This window comes from Trichechus manatus, unplaced genomic scaffold, assembly GCF_000243295.1.
Source record: "Trichechus manatus latirostris isolate Lorelei unplaced genomic scaffold, TriManLat1.0 scaffold00225, whole genome shotgun sequence".
NCBI lineage: Eukaryota > Metazoa > Chordata > Mammalia > Sirenia > Trichechidae > Trichechus > Trichechus manatus.
The window spans coordinates 240947-258714 of NW_004444161.1; the positions used below are offsets into that span (position 1 = coordinate 240947).

Genomic DNA, 17768 nt, shown 5'->3' on the forward strand with positions numbered 1-17768 from the left:
CTCACCTCAAGACCAGCAGGATGGCAAAACTGACCAATCGCTTTTGTGGGCCACAATTACCCTATGTGCACAGTCCCTCTCAATCACCTAGGTGGGAGTTAAAAGACTGTGGTGAGAAAGGCCACACAAAAGCCATCCATCAAGTTGTAATAGATAAAAGAGTAACCCTCATTATATAAAGTATTTGATTTTGTGTTTACTCCTTTGAATTTATACTTCTCATTATTAATATGAAATATCTTGTTCTTTGATCCTTTTCAAGACACCAGAGTCAGTAAAGTAGAATAAATTGTTTTGCAGTTGACACCCTTAACATAGAAATGATAAATACTATGCAGGGCTTTGCTTGTTTTGTTTCATGAACAAATGCAGATAAATCTTTTTTTTCAATATTTAATAATGTGCTATTCAATATCATATCTATGGTATATAAAATGGAGTGTTTAAAATTAATTCTAATTTTTAAAAAGATTTTGACTTTAAGCTATTATTATCTTAATCAGAGATGGTTTCCCATAAATAAATTATTTTCAGAGTACAGAGTAGATACCAGGAAGACACAGTGATCTATTGTCTTTCCTGTCTACAGTACTCTAAATTGAGAACTTGGAAAACATCTCTGCTGGTATTTGAAACAATTAGTTGTGAAAGTCATCATCTGAGACCCTTTTAAGATTTAAGAGCTTTTTTTCTGTTGGTCAAGTCTTGACATTTTACCATTTGGTATTTAAGGAAGTGGAGCTTACTTCCCCCCGCCCCTGGAACACTGTAGATGATTTCCATTTATGCTGGATAACCAGTACAGTCACAAGCAGCCCGGTTTAGATAATCAAAAGATTGGCGTTTCTGCCTGAAAAGATGTTTGCCTACCCATGGAGGAATAGGTATCTATATTCAGGTTAACTACTTTGTATGAGCAGTTTTTTAGAGTGAAATTTTCCAGTGAGAAAATTTTCCAGTGAGAAAATGTGTACCTACCGTGCCCAGCTACCTACTGGGTATCTCCCCTTCTATGTCTTAGACACCTGGAATTCCAAGTGTCCCAAACTCAGCTCCTCTGCCTCTGTACCATAATTGAATTAGATAAAGTAGAAAACACCTTAGTGAAGATGATCTTGTGTAATTTAGTTGTTTATTTTGTATTTTTTAATACCCCGCTTCTAGAGTGGGAATCTTTCTCTGCTTTAGTAGCTGATAAATCCCAAGTAACTGATAAGTCCCAAGACAAAATGTAGCTTACGTGCATTGAACAGTGTTGAGTGTTCAATAGTAGTTGCTCAATTAATTACCGTTAAATGAATAAGCATCTTCTTTTAATAGAATATGAGGTCCCTGAGACCTGCAGTTTTGTCTGGTTCATGATTATATTTCTAGTGACGGAAGAGGCATTAAATAAATACCTGTTGACTGACCAGCTGAATGGTGGATTGAATAAAATCCATTGAATAAAAAATATTGGTAGAGAAAGGGGAACATAGCATAAATACCCTTGGTTCAATATCTCTAACTAATATACCTTACTTACCAATGACTTATCTTATATGATTTTGCTTGTTATGTTGTGATAGTAATAAAAATAAAGTAATATTTGTTTACTTTTTGATAGTATATAACAACTTTATTACCTTTTTACAGTTTTCTGAAGACTAAATGAGTTTAAAGCATTAATTCAGTTATCAGGACAGGATAAACACATTTGTTTGAGCCTTTCAAGTATGAAGTTTGCATATTCCAGTTGTCTGCATTGCTTAGAACAATCTTATTCAGATAATAATTTGAAATCATAACTATGAGAGGCATTTAAAATTCCAACGACACTTAAAGTAGAAAAGATCTTATTGAAGGTGATATTGAGACCTCAGGTATAGCTGTATGTGTGTGATGGATGTGTTGATGATTTCAGTTATTAGAAAGATGATAATCACAGAGCTCAGCTGCTAACCAAAAGATCAGCAGTTTGAATCCACCAGCCACTCCTTGGAATCCCTACAGGGCAGTTCTACTCTGTCCTTTTGGGTCACTATGAGTTGGAATTGACTTGACGGCAACTTTTTTTTTTTTTTTCTTAATGGCCAAATTGAGCTTATGTTTACAAAGTGATATTTTAGAAGTTTTAAAACGATGACATGGCCATGCTTTAATCTAACATTTCTTAATTGTGAATTAATTTTTATATCCTCAGTTGTAATTCTGGAAGCAGTACCATCATACTCTCTATTTTGGTAGCAGATATGTAAAAACACGTGGAAGATAAATAACTTGGAGAAAGAGAACTGACACTCTCTTTTGGTTTCGTTTTAACTATCACACTTACCATGAAAAAAGGTGATGACTTTTCCTCTAATCCTCATTTCGTCTTTCTGTGTTACGTGTTTCCCTTTAGACATAGCAGAGTGAGCTCAAATTAATAAGAAAATAGAGCCACAGTATAAGATAATTTTGATTATGGAGGACCATGAGGATACTATGTTTTTTCCTTGACAAACTGATAAGATGGAGTTCTAGAGGCACCTTACGATGTCCTGAAGAATGTTCAGGGCTCAGGAAACCCAGACCTAATACCCCCAGCACACTGCAGTATATGGATTCACCATCACCAGGGGGCCAAGTGATTCCTGAAGGTTCATATAATATGCTTCTTTAACATGATTTTACTTTGCTTTTCCATTTTCACAGAAATGCTGTCCACTTCCGTTCTAAGTTTTTTTTATTTTTTTATTTTTTTTTATCTTTTCCCCCTAGGAATCACAAAGAGAATGCTTTGAGATGGGAAAAAATCTCAGGAAATTTGTCATTTTTGAAAGATGCTGATCTCCTGAATATTTCCCCAAGGTATGCTGTTGCATAGTAATTAGGAATATGGAGGGTTTTCCTGCTGAGATAATATGTTTCTATTGTGATGAAAACAAGGAAAAATTATAGCAGTTCTGAGGGTCAGTAACACAACTATCCTACATCATACGCTTAGATGGAAATTTTGCATGTCAGCTGGATTAGGGCTACAGCTGCATTGTTAACCTTACCTAATATCAGGGAGGCTTTTATCAGGCACTATCAATTTCCTTTAACTACCAAAACTATTCTTAATAATGCCATTCTTCGTTCACATGAGAATAATCTGTTACTGATCTCTCTTGTTACTAACAGAAGCTTCTGTTTTATTAACAATTAATTCAGATTATACTGTGAATGAAACTCATGAAATGACAATGTAGAAAAACCAGGGTAGTTAAACCAGCACGTTTTTGCTTTCTTTTTCAGCCTCCCAGGCACGAGTCCTATCTAAACAGGGAAACATCTTCAGAAATTCTTCACAAACATCCCAAGAAATCACAAAATGAGGGTGGTCTGAACTTTGCCTACCAAAAACTCGCCGTCAAGTCGATTCTGACTCATAGCAACCCTATAAGACAGAGTAGAACTGCCCATAAAGTTTCCAAGGAGCAGCTGGTGGATTCGAACTGCCGACCTTTTGGTTAACAGCCCAACGCTTAGCCACTATGCTGATGCTTAATCTGCCCACAGACAAAACACCGAAAATCTTATTTAAAAAAATATAATAATTTCCAGGGCAGAGAGATTGGAGCAGGAGGAGATCTCCATAAACTCAAAACTGTGTGTCCTTGTATTACATGCCTATAGTTATTTAAAATAAAATGTTGGAATTATTTATGAGTGTGACAACAGCCTTTTCTTGCAAACAAATCCCGTAGAGAAATAAGTATAATAAAAATAAGCATTACAATACGACAAAATTTCATCCTGCAAGTTGCGTGGTCAATGTAACTCTATCATCAGGAAGAGATGAACTTACCTGGGATTCTAAGCATCATGTCACTCAGCTGTTTTGTCTTTTTTATCCTCAAAATAAATAGACGAGTACTATTCAGTTACCATTTACCAGAACTTACTCTTCTCTGACTTATCATTTTCTGGAGAATTCTTCACCAATCTATGCCTTGATCTTTGTCTTAAAAAAAAAAAAAACCCGTTGCCGTCGAGTCGATTCGGACTCATAGCGACCCTATAGGACAGTGTAGAACTGCCCCCAAGGAGCGGCTGATGGATTCCAACTGCCAGCCTTTTGGTTAGCAGCCGAGCTCTTAACTACTGTGCCACCAGGGCTCCTATCTTTGTCTTTAACTAGTGATAATTATCTACACAGCCACCTTGTAGAGACACTGCAGGAGTTTCATTAAAATGATGCATGAGAAATCATTCTATGCTCTCAGGAGTTGAAATACTAATACAAATACCAATCATACATTTATAAGGTCAGAATCCTGGTAAGCTCAGCCAAGTTTACACCATATAAAAGACAATACTATCAGTTTCAGAGGCAGGTTGCGTAGGGTCATGATTAAGATTGTGGACTCACCCTAGCCTGAAGTTTTAGAGGGCAAGTGCAGGTTACGTATGTCGCAAAGACACTGCCCAGCACAATGTGTTTTATAAGCATTTGAATTTGTTTAAAAACTTAAAATCAAGATATTTTACATAAAAACTCAGATTTCCAGATTCTTATGAAAAATTATAAGATCTAAAAATGAGACATGCATTCCTTGGTGTGTCCTCCTGCCTACTCCTCATGACTGAGTTCTCAACCCTGTTCCAGACACTGTGTTTACAAAGTCAAGAGGACTGGACGTTTCAGAAGTCAATGCAAGCTCAAGGCTTATTTTGTTTTACTTTTTAGTATCTTGGAATTACATTAACAGCAACACATTTGGGAATTTATCCAGATTGTAAAGGAAAACAAATCTCAATCCATGAAAAGAAATTATTTTATATTCTGAGACAAACTTATGAATATGTTTTGTGTGTATACAAAAATACAGAACCTCTTCTGTAGATTATTCTAGACCCATTGTATGCTCTGAAGTTGAGTTCAAACTTGGGAAGGAAAAGGATGTTAGAACAACAAAATTAGCTTCCGCATAGCATTTTATAATATTTCCTCGGCCTGAGAACCTTTAATGAGTCCTTCTGTAGCTCAGTGCATGGAATCTAAAGTTCTGTGTATGAATTTTTCTGACCTCATCCTATCTCTCTGGTTTTATTTCCTAACAATTTTCTAAGTGACTTTATGTAATACTGTATGAATACATGAATTATGGGATGATCATAAAAGTCTTCATGTTTGCTTGTTTTTATTAATTCATAAGATTTAAAGGTAGACAGACCTGGTTCAAATTCTTGTCACTTATTAATTATATGATCTTGAAGACCTTATTAATTATGTGACAATAACCTCTCAAAGCTAGTTCATCATCTGGTTCTTATGAGGGTAAATTTATGTAAGAATAAATGTTATCTCCTTTTTCCCATCGATGCCATACGTTATATTACTTTTTTCAGTCATGATCTATTTGCTCGAAACATCTACCAGCTGGCTTCCATTTATAAGAAACTTAATCGCAAGCAGTATAAGAAGTCATACCCACCGCTATGTTCTATTAATATCTACTGTGATAAAGTCTGGCCCATATAATTTAGTATTTGTTTAATATACGCAAGTTTTGTCTCCACAACTATGTTATAACACTTCAAAGGCAGGGGAAATAACTCAAATATCTTTATAATAACAGCGGAGATGGTGAAAACAAATGACATCTATATAGCGCTTGATGATAAGCTTTCACACACATTATCTGATTTACTACTCAAAAAACCACGTAGGGTGGGTAAGATAGATATTACTTTTATTACCATAATTTCATATGTGAGTTATCTGAGTTGCCGCGAGGAAATGTAGATTTCCTGCTCCTGTGGTTTCAAACCTTAATTTATGTCTTCTGGCCCTGGGTTCAGAGTCCTTCCACTACATCATATTGCTTCTAAGGATCAAGCAGAGTGGTAGGTATATGGTTGATTGCGGGAACAAAAGTCTATTGACCGATTTATAAAACCTAATATAAAGAGAATTTTAGAACGCAGAACTATCTTTTTTTTCGGTAGAGGTCCAGGTGTCTCTTTTCAATGCCGATCCCATCTGTACTTATGATAAATAAAAACCCACTGCTGTCGAGTTGATTCCGACTCATAGTGACCCTGTAAGACAGAGTAGAACTGCCCCATAGGGTTTCTAAAGAGCAGTTGGTGGATTCAAACTGCTGACCTTTTGGGTTAACTCTTAACCACTGTGCTACCAGGGCTCCGATGATAAATAAGAACGTTACAATTTAAAGGCAAGGAACAAGTTTTCATTTTTGTTTTTTTTTTTCACTCACCATGGGTTTCCAGACTGGCATCCCTGTTGCTTTAAGATTCTCTACAAGTGACTAACAGTAGTCAAGTAGTTCTGGAGCTCATCTTTTTCTAGTGTATTACAGCCTGCTTCTTCATCCATTTATATCACCTGCTTGACCCCTGAAGATGTATGAGTTTTCTACCTCTGGTAAATGCATTGCCTATGGCTAATGTTTTTTCACCTTTGGAAACTTTTCCTCATGATCTGTTCTCAGGTATATTGTTTTTCAATAGGCTCTAGATTCTAGCGTTAACTCTTACATGTAGTTTCTACTTAATGGATTGTGTCTTTTCTGTCACTGATATATTTTCAAATTAATTACTAGTAGTGACATAACACTAAAAAAACAAAACAAAACAAAAAAAAACCTATTGCCGTCGAGTCAATTCCAACTTCCAGAGATCCTATAAGGACATAGTAGAACTTTCCCATAGGCAGATTGCCCATCTTTCTCCCTTGGAGTGGCTGGAGGGTTCGAACAGATGATCTTTTGGTTAGCAGCCAAAACTTTATGCACTGTGCCACCAGGGCTCCTTGTAGTGACATTACAATGAGTAAAAAGTCTACAAGGCAGAAGGGTACTCATGAATAAGTGGCAGACCTAATGATAAGTCTGAAATATATGCCTCCGGAAGGTACAGCACTCTTGATATTTACTTTATGAGGTCATGGATGATGGGTCTGTACTGCTATAAACATTTGGAGGACGCGTGATATCACCTAGGAGAAAAGCAAATGGATCTGGGCAAAGGAGGCTGCTCACGTGAAAGGAAAAGTCAGGATGCTGATGGACCATTTATACCAGTACACTAGTTTTCGACAAGTGGATTCTGACTCATGGCGGCTACATGTGTGTCAGTAGACCTGTGCTCCATAGGGTTTTCAATGGCTGATTTTTCAGAAGTAGATCGCCAGGGCTTTCTTCCAAGGTGCCTCTGGGTGAACTTCAAGCTCCAACTTTCAGTTAACCATTTGTACCACCCAGGGAATTCAATTGATCATTTATTAGGTGATTAAACTTTCAGAGACAAGGTGGTTCTATACAATTGTACCAGGATTGATTTAGTTGTATTCACCTACCTTTCTGGCAGGTGAAATACATGCAAACACACCTAATCTTTATACTGGTCATCAGCTCTCCGTGAGAAAAAAATTCTTCAGCGGATTATGGCACATACTTCACTAATAAGCTTGATTTATTTCCTTAACATGGTAATTATGTTGCTTTTCTATTCATATCAATTAGTGATTCTCAAACTTTAGCAAGCCTCCGAATCATCTAGAGAATTTGTTGAAACAGATTTTTGCCCTACTCTCCTACTCAAAGCTTTTCATTTAACAGATGAGTTAGGACCTGGGGCTTTTAATTCTAACAAGTTCCCAGGTGATGCTGATGCTACTGGTCTGTGAGTAGCATTGATATAGATGGAAGACGTTTTATTGTAGCATATTCTCAGATAGCCTTTGTTAAAACACAATTTCAGATGCTCTGCTTTAACCTGATTCCTCTACCATCATTGAATGTTCTCATGATGCTAACACATCTTTCTGTGGCACTAACTACCAAGAATGTATGAGAATTTTATTTGAGCTTTATTTTTTTACATAAAGTAATACTTGTGAAAAATTTTAAAATTGTAATCATGATAACTACTAATCCACTGGCCACTTCTCCCCACTTGTAACTTCTGATACCCAAGGGCATCCATGCCAATTTTTTGTATCTTCATTTTATATGCACCCATATTTATAAATAGCAAGTGTATATTACTATTAAAAAGAAAAAAAAATCCATTGCTGCTGAGTCAATTCCAACTCATAGCAACCCTATAAGAAAGATAGAACTGCCTCATAAGATTTCTAGGCCTATACATGTTTATGGAAACAGACTGCCACATCTTTCTCCCGAGGAGCGACTGGTGGTTTCGAACTGCCAACTTTTCAGTTAGCAGCCGAGCATTTAACCACTGTGCCACCATGGCTCCTGTACCCTGATTTTATTTTGGTATTATATACTGTTGTTTTTAGGTGCTGTTAAGTCAGTTCTGACTCATAGTGACCCTATGTACAACAGAAAGAAACACTGCCCGGTCCTGCGTCATCCTTATGAGACCATTGTTGCAGCCACTGTGTCAATCCATCTTATTGAGGGTCTTCCTCTATTTCAGTGACCTACCATAATGTCCTTCTCCAGGAACTGGTCCCTCCTGATAACATGTCCGAAGTCTGTGAGACGAAGTCTCACCATCCTCCCTTCTAAAGAGCATTCTGACTGTACTTCTTCCAAGACAGATTTGTTTGCTTTTCTGGTAGTCCGTGGTATATTCAATATTCTTCACCAACACCATAATTCACAGGTATCAATTCTTCTTTAGTTTTCCTTATTATTAGTTGTCCAGCTTTTGCATGCCTATGAGGCAATCGAAAATATCATAGCTTGGGTCAGGCTCACCTTGGTCCTCAAAGTGACAGCTTTGCTTTTTAACACTTTAAAGAGATCTTTGAGAACAGATTTACCCAATGCAATACATCGTTTGATTTCTTGACTGCTGCTTCCATGGGCGTTGATTGTGGATCCAAGTAAAATGAAATCCTTGACAACTTCAATTTTTTTCTTTTTATGATCTTTTTATATCATTAATTCTAGTTAAAACAATAGTCAGGTAAGATTATTGATACTTGAATTAAATAGTGTGCTATAATTACGTTTTATTTCTTGTACATTGAATGTTTTTCTTTTAGTCTTGTTATTCATTACCTAGCCTTATTACAAGCCTTATTACTTGATTCACTTCTCATTTGCTTGGTTTTCTATCTATGTATCATTAAGTCGTCCTTATGTCTTTGATAAAATTGTAACTCTTCTTTCAATATGTTAAAAATAAAATAGGTAGATAGTAAGTTTACTTTTTTTGTCTTCCTCATAGGGACATCATTTCTGGAAATGCTTCGATCCTCCTTATACAGTCAGGATGGGGTGATCTCCAGGCTTACCACAGAGCTGCCATTTTGATACCTCCCTTCTAAGTCGTATATTTTTTTGTTTGTCTTTTTTCTTCTTCTGTTCCTGAGGAAAGTTCATTTTCTGAACTATCTTTTAACTTTTATATTCCTGCAATCGCATTTTTTATTTTTTAAGAGCTCTTCCTTATTCTCTAAATGCTCCTTTCTTTTTTTATGGAGGAACTTGTTCTTATAGTTCTTTGAGGAAATTAATTTTTTTTATTTTTTGGGGGAGTTTTCTTTTGCTCCTTACATTATTTCTATTTTCTTCAAGTTTGTTATGCCTTTTGTTTATTTTTGACTTCTGAATGTTATGTTAGAAGCTCCCTCAAGTCTGCCTATTCTGAAGGATGAGTGAAATACTGAAGTTCTTTGTGTAGAGGAAGGCTTGCTAATGAGGGGATTCCCGGTAGCATTCCTGGGTGAGGACCTGTCCCCCATGCACCAGTTCCTTATCTCTTTATTTTTAGTTCAATTCTGCTAATAGGGGTTCCACAACCTCTTTCCTTAGGAGTGTAAGGCAGGCTGGCAGCTTTCTTGGCATCTACTGCAGGAAGATTGCTTGACTTGTCAAGATTTAGTATATACACGGAGCCCAGATTTTCACTACAGTTGAGTATTCTTTTATTCAGCTGTTTATAGCAGCCCAAAAGCATAGCTCTCTCATTCAGATAATTGTCCTCAGAAATCTCCTTGTACTTAGTTCTCATTTCTTTCCAAGTCTCTACGTTTATGTGCATTCAACCATCTGCTTTCTTGAGTCATCTGATGCATTACAGTCATTTTCACAGGTTTCCGGAGGAAGCGAAGATTATCTCTTGTGTTCAATCTGCCATGTATTACCAGTTGCTAAGTATTCTCTACCTTAAATATATCAAAATAAAAAAAAAAAAGAGGGTGTATGGTATCAGAGACAGCTTTGTGTATTTGTTTCATGTCAAAATTTGTTCTGAAATTACCTACTTTACTGTGAAAGAAATTTATAGATAGATATTATCCAAATCAGTGTAGACTTTCATTACATTTCAGTATTCATCATTGTAAATACATGACAGAAAAAACATGGCTCGTGTATTTTAGAATTACTGGATTATTTATAACTTTCAATGCATAGTTGAGTTTTGGGAAAATTTGTAATTATGAAATTAATATTAGTTAGAAAAAAAGAATGACTTTTTTTTTCTGATAATTGCTATTATATACCCAAACTTGTTCCTTCCATTTTCCTTCTATTTTATTTCTTCTTCCATTTATTTGTTTCTTGTTACGCTCCTTTTGAAACTTATCCTTATTATACTTAATATTTTATATATGTTCACCATGATCCTTGAATGTTTGTTCCTCTTTTTTTTTTTTCCTGAACTCATCACTTTTATGAGCTATAAATTCCTTTAACTATATAGACAATATTCACCTGATTTGGAACATCTTTCCTCTAATTTAAATTATGGTTTTTTTTTTAAATATTATTTCTGATTTTCATCTTTTCAAAACAGTAGCTCTTTAACAAGCTATAAATATGGACTGAAAATTGATGTACTTTCATAAGCACAGTGACTACATTGTCTCGAAGTGGAAAATAAGACATTTAACTTGCCTTGGAAATGCTCTTGAATAAAACTACGTCATGAAAAATATTCATCTTTTATTTTTGAAACATATTCATCTTTTATTTTTGTCTAAATTCTTTTTTCTATTTTTAAAATTTTCCTCTCTTCATTCTATAGATGTATTATTTCCAAAAATGAGCCACATCAACAAAAAGGAAAATAGTGTGTGAATGTGAAAACATTTATTTTACATTATCTTGATTGTTTTAAGACTGTGAGGATAAATTTCTTCAAAGCAATATTTGTTTCTTCTCAGTAGAAAAAAAATCATAAAAAACAGAAGCAGCTTCAGCAATGTTCACAGCAATAAGTTTCAAGTTGGCATTACAACATATTGGGTTTTGGAAATGCACAAAACATATGATGTGACTACAGTTGTTGAGTGGATGATAACTTCAACTGTAAGTGTAACTCGGCAGTATAACCGAAATCTAGATGGGAGACAATATTTAATAGTGTTAGGATCATAACTTTGGTCTCAACAGAACTGGTACAAATCCTGGATTTACCATTGTGGTTCAACTCAATGCATTTTAGTTTCCTGGGCTTCTGTATCATGGACAGTAAAATAGGGATTTCCAGCCAAAGGCTATTATGTAGAGGAAACAAACTTCTATACACAGAATATTTAACATAGTACCTGGCACATAGTGAGCATTCAATGAATAGTTGCTAATATTACTGTCGGGCCATTCAAATATACTTGATCAAAATGAATGAAAGTGAATATCAGAGATAAAATTAATTCAGGTTAACATCAAAATTGGTAGAATTACAAATATTTACACTTTGGGCAATTGAGAACAGCTAGACAATCATGTTTAGAGGAGGTAACACACTAAATTGTTAATATTCTAGAAGAACTATAATAGCAAATGGTAGGTGTTGTGGGAGAGGCACACTCTCATTTTAAAGTTAAAAAATGGTTTTAAAATGTATATTAATCTGGTCACTAGCACTAGACTTCTTTTCGGTATGCTCAGAAGAATCACTTATTCAACAAATATTCTTTGATTGCCTATTATGTGCCCGGCTGTGTTTACCTACCATGCAAAAGGAAATACCTCCTTTTTATGCTCTGAATACTTTCCTTTTCTGCAGACATTCCCACTGGGCCTAGGAGATGGGCAATTCTATGCATGGACAAATGGTTTGAGAAGAAAGGACTGGCATGACTATGAAAGCATTCAGAAAGAGGCTTTGCGTTCAGGTATGAAGTTCAGTGTAAGCCAAAATGCTACTTTATCTCTTCAGTATCTCATTGCTACTTAAAAGATCTCTAATTAGTGTTTCTTCTGTACACAGTAAGGTATGTCTCCTGGGGGATATTGGAGGTCAACACTGGTCACAACCAAAACAACTTCACATTTCAAAGACAAGACAAATAATGAGTAGCCTTTACAATATTAGCTGCCAAAGTGTCGTTGAAATTTTAAAAATCTAGAATAGTTTTTATTTCTAAATTGTTCTTCAATAATTTCTGGGGTCATCTTGGGATTTTTCAGTGAGAGATGGCACTATCAACATGTATCTCGAGCTAGACTCACTCATGCAGCTAGTGGATTCAGACTGCCAACCTTTTGGTTAGCAGATGTAGCTCTTAACCACTGTGCCACTAGGGCTCCAATTAGGGCTTAAAAAAACCAACCAAACCCACTGCTGTCAAGTCGATTCTGACTCATAACGACCCTCTGGACGGAGTAGAACTACCCATATGGTTTCCCAGGAGCGCCTGGTGGATCAAACTGCTGACCTTTTGGTTAGTAGCCTTAGCTCTTAACCACTACGCCACCAGGGCTTCCCCCATTTGGGCTTAGGTGTGTTTAATTGACAAGTCTTTCAACATAACTGGTAATACGAGGTATCTAACAGTTACCTCCTAGACTTGGGCAACGGGTACAAGAAGTTGGTGGATCTCAAGAGCTGGGGACCAAGGTTCGCACACTTGGACGTATAGAAAGGCAATTAAATAAAACCAGGGAGGTTTATACATGTGTAGGAGAATTCTAGTCTTGGCAAGATTAGGGGAAATATTTTACTTCTTGGAAAAAGTAACAAGAAAGAGTAAATCCTTCTTAACTGGACTGAAAAATTAGGCTGGTGGAAATAGGGATTCAGAGGATTCTGTAAGTAAAAATCCGATAAACCTGAGTAACATATGATAGAAAGTTCATGTTCTATTATCTGGCCAAAGGAGCTCTGTTTTTTCATAGTGAGGATGTCACAGAAGTAGAGAAGCTATCTCTTGGGTGAAGACATGCGAGCAGCCCTGACACACTGAATCCCCGGTCAAATCAGCAGTGAAACTACGTACGGGCCCGCACTCACGTACTGTATCACCTCTCAGCCTTCCTCAAAACACATCCCCTCAGGATAACTGTGCAGAGGGTGTTTAAGCTGTAATAAAATTGTTCAGGGTTGTGAAATATTCTTAGCTTTGTCAGGTATGGTTGCTCTACTTACAGTCTTCAGCCATTTCCTTCTTTCATTCCCTTTCTGCAAATAAAAGCGAACCTCCGCCTCCCACCCCCATTTCATTAAAGCTTCTTGACCCAAGGATATTCCCTACTCCCCAGAGAAGCAATCTCTCCCAGTTTCCTCAACCTTCCACTTGGGCCAGGACCTCAGGAACGGTCTCTACAGTGAGTTCCTTCCCAGTATCTTCCCTTCCCTCTTATATCTTTCCTCTGTCAGCTTGATCAACCATGTCATAATCCAACCATCTATCTGTTCCTGTTTCTGATTTCAGGATGCTGACATTTTTTGGAGATGTTCACATAGTCTTAGCAACTGAAGCTACCACAAGTTAAAATAAAATTTATTGAACAGCTGCTTTATGATCTGTGCTATACATGCATATTTCATTTAAACCTCATAATGACCCTAAAACCCAAACCCAAACCAAACCCATTGCCTTCGAGTTGATTCCGACTCATAGTGACCCTATAGGACAGAGGAGAACTGCCCCCATAGAGTTTCCAAGGAGCACCTGGTGGATTCGAACTGCTGACCTTTTGGTTAGCAGCCATAGCACTTAACCACTACATCACCAGGGTTTCCATGACCCTAACAGAGAGGTATTATTATCCCTAATTTGTAAAAAAACAAAACATAAATTGAGGCCCTAAAAATTTATTGAGTTGTATACAAGGTCAAACAGCTAATATTTTGTGTAGCTGAATTAAAAGGCAGATCTTATCATGCTCCATTGCACCCACTTTATGACATCAATAAGATTTGGGTGATATGAGTAGTGATAAGGGCACATATCAGAAAAACAGACCTGGGTTCAAACCCTAGGTCTTTTATACATGAGCTGTGTAAGTGGCAAATCAATTAATTTTCCTGACAGTCTACTTTGGAGAATGGTTCTAAGCATTAAAGATTACATACCTAAAGTAATTGGCCCATTACTTGGACATTTCCTGAATTTTGTATTTATTTCCTCACTTTTCTTCATAGTTTTTATATCTATATATTTGCCCCTAAACAAACAAAAATTTGCCTGTGATTGAGTTGTATTTAAACATGTAATCATAGTGTATGACTTTCTTCTTTCACTCAAAGTTATTTTTGAGCTTTATCCACATCAGTGGATATGCGTCCAATGTATTCCTTTTTACTGCTGTATAATTTTCTACAACATTTTCCTCTTTATGGACATTTGGGTAGTTTCCAGGATTTAGTTATTATGCATAATGCTGCTATAAATATTCTTGCACATGTTTCCGGAGTAGAGACATGATTCTCTTATGGTATGTACTTAATAATAGAATTTGTATGTCTGGGGAACGCACAATTGAACTTTATTGGGCCTTGATGAACTTCTCCAGAGCTGATATGCAGATTTCACTCCTATCAACGATGGATGGGTTTTCCATTTCTCTACATCCTTAGCAACACTTGATAGTGTTCAACTTTTTAGTTTTTCCTAATTTGGTAGGTATGAAATAATCTTTCATCATCACTTAAATTATATTTTACTAATTTCTAATGAGGTCAATCTCTTTTTTTATGCTTTTGGGCTGTTTATGCTTCCTTTTTGATAAAATTCCTACTCATTTCTATTGCCAACTTTTGAATTTTTTAAAATCTTCCTTATTTATCCAGAGGGTGTTCTTAATTTATTTTGGATAATATTCTTGGTAGCTATATATGGTGAAAATATCTTATCTCACATTGAGTAGATTTTTTTTTTTAATTTTTATATACCATTTAATGAGTACAAGTTTTTATTTGAATGTAGTTCACCAACCATTTCTTTTTAAGTATAGGTCATACTGATGTTTTATATTTCCTTTGAAAAGTTTGACAGTTTTACCCTTTACATTTAGGTCTTAAACAGCCCTGGCCTTCATTTTTGTGTGGTTCAAGATAAAGCAGAAAAAAAAAAAAAAAAAAAAAACAAACCCATTGCCGTCGAGTTGATTTTGACTCATAGCAAACATATAGGACAGAGTAGAACTGCCCCACAGGGTTTTCAAGGAGCAGCTGGTGGATTCGAACTGCCAGACTTTTGGATAGTTGCCTGATCTCTTAACCACTGCACCACCAGGACTCCATGGTTCAAGATAGAAGTCTAATATTTATTTAGTTTTCATCCATCTAGATAAGCAATACCCAGCCCCATTTATTGAAAAATTTTCTTTTCATCCATTGATCTGCAATGTTGACCCTATATAAAACAAGTTTCAATATTTGTGTGTTCTTTTTCTGGGTTCCCAATTCTGTTGTGTGAGTGCGTATTTCTGTGCTAATGCCACAATGTTTTATGTACTTTAGCTTTGTAACAACTCTTGACACATGGTAAAGTCCATCCTACTTTCTTGCTCTTTTTGGAGATGTATTGTCACTCATAGCATGAAAACATTAGATGCAGCTTGTCAAACTTTACATAGACATACTCATACTCAGAAACACACACACACACACACAATCTCGAACAAATTTTGGAATTGTATTAAATCTCTACGTAAATTAGGAAATAACTGGCATTTTCTCAATATTGAATATTTCATTCCCTGGTATATCATTGTCTTTATTTGCCACATATTTATTATCTTTAGAAATGAGTTTGTAATTTTATTCTCACAGTGATTTTAGTTTTCTTCTTAAAAAATTAATATTATGTGGGTTTTAAAAATATTATTGATTTTATTGAAGTTCCAAATTGTTTTAAGCTAGTATATAGGAACATTAATACTTTTTTATTATTGATTTGAATTTAGAAACCTTTCTAAACTCTCCTATTAGTTAAAATCATTTACCTATAAATTCCTTTGGGGCCCTAGTGGCGCAGTGTTTAAGTGTGGGGTTGCTAATCAAAAGGTCAGCGGTTCGAATCCAACAGCCACTCCTTGGAAGCCCTATGGGGCAGCTCTACTCCGTCCTATAAGGTTGCTATGTGTCAGAATCGACTAGATAGCTGTGTTTTGTTTTGTTATGTTTTTTAAAGTTCCTTTACGTTTTCAATGTAGATCCGCATAACGTGTAAGTAATGTGAAGTTTTTCTTAATTTTCTCTTTCCATTCTAGACTTTATACTTTTCAATTATTTTCACCGTGTTAGCACACTTGCAAGGAACTCCAGTATAAATGTAGAATCTAGGTAATAATGGATCATTTTGACTTGCTATGATTCTGACAATACCAAATTAGATGTTTGCTTTAAAATTTTTATCTACCTACTACTACCTACCTATCTGCTTACCTGCCTACCCATATATTTAATGTAAATATGCTTTATCATGTGTATTAAGCCTTCTCGATCTAGTTTTCTGGAAGTTTATGAGCTTTTTTTTTTTAATCTTAATGAATGAGGATTTTATCAAAGGATTTTTGTTTTCATTCATTGAAATAGACAATAAGATAATAATTTCTCCTTTAGTCTATTATTAAAATAAGAAATCCAGAAATGACCTCTTGATTAAATTTCAATGATTGTTATAAAGTATATTAGCATAAGAGGCAGCATGCATTTCATTAAATAAGTCTTTGTTAGTATTTTCATTGATATTGTTAAGTTTATGTTTTGTTCTGGCAATTTTATCTTACTTTGCAGTATATTTGGTAACTTTTGAATGATCAGAGATTGTATTAAATATTTTTTTAAAAATAATTAAGTGGTGGGGAGATGGAGCCAACTTGGCACTAGAGACAGAAGCACCACACCTTCCCTCCACAGCAAAGACCAGAAACACTAAGTAAAACAGAGACAAATGTCAATCCTGGAACACTAAGCATCAAATGAAGAGATAAAGAACGCAACCAAGCACCAAATGGAATAAGAAACTGACAGAAAACAGAGTGAGGAGAGAGATGAGCAGAGGTCCCCTATCAGCTAAGGCAGCACCAGTTCACCATCTTAGACTCCTGTCAGAGATGGGCCGGCAGGGAGTATGGGAAAGCAACATCATGGAGCTCCCAGAAGGAGACATAGTAGCCAGTAACCAGCGATACATGCTTTTCCACCCCCCCCTCTTCTTCCCCCTGCTTGGCCTCTCCTGCTTGCCAGCAGGCTGAGTGACTTCGGCCCGGGAGATCTCGGCTCCATGCTGAGCAGATTTACCTTGCCCACCCCAGCCTGCTCCCTCAGTGCCATTTTTTTGTTGTTGGTGTTGCTTCTTCAGCTTTTTTTGTTTTTTTCCCTGCCTCTCACCTCCTCCTCCTCCTTTCTCTCAAACACCTGGCTCCGTGTGCCATTTTTGCTTCTTGACAGGCTGTGAGGTGCCCCTTGGCTGGGGAACTGCTTCTCCAGTCCACCCTACCACACTGGAGGGATCCCTGGGGCCTTTTTGTTTAATTTTGTTTGTTTGTTTGTTTTCTTTTTCTTTTTACAGCTTGGGAGTACCTTCTAGCCAGTTTGTACTGTGTGGCTGAAAGCCACTTTCCTCGTCTGTGCAGCCA

General features: G+C 36.2%; 1 protein-coding gene across 1 annotated transcript in view; it reads left to right on the forward strand.

The window, feature by feature from the left end:
• The first annotated feature begins 11210 nt into the window (after positions 1–11210).
• Positions 11211–17768, forward strand: part of GALNTL6 (polypeptide N-acetylgalactosaminyltransferase like 6) — a 944054-nt gene continuing 937496 nt past the window's right edge. The window contains exons 1-2 of the mRNA XM_004388960.1: positions 11211–11264; positions 11965–12073. Coding sequence (XP_004389017.1) covers positions 11211–11264; positions 11965–12073 — 163 coding nt within the window. The remainder of the gene's footprint in view (positions 11265–11964; positions 12074–17768) is intronic.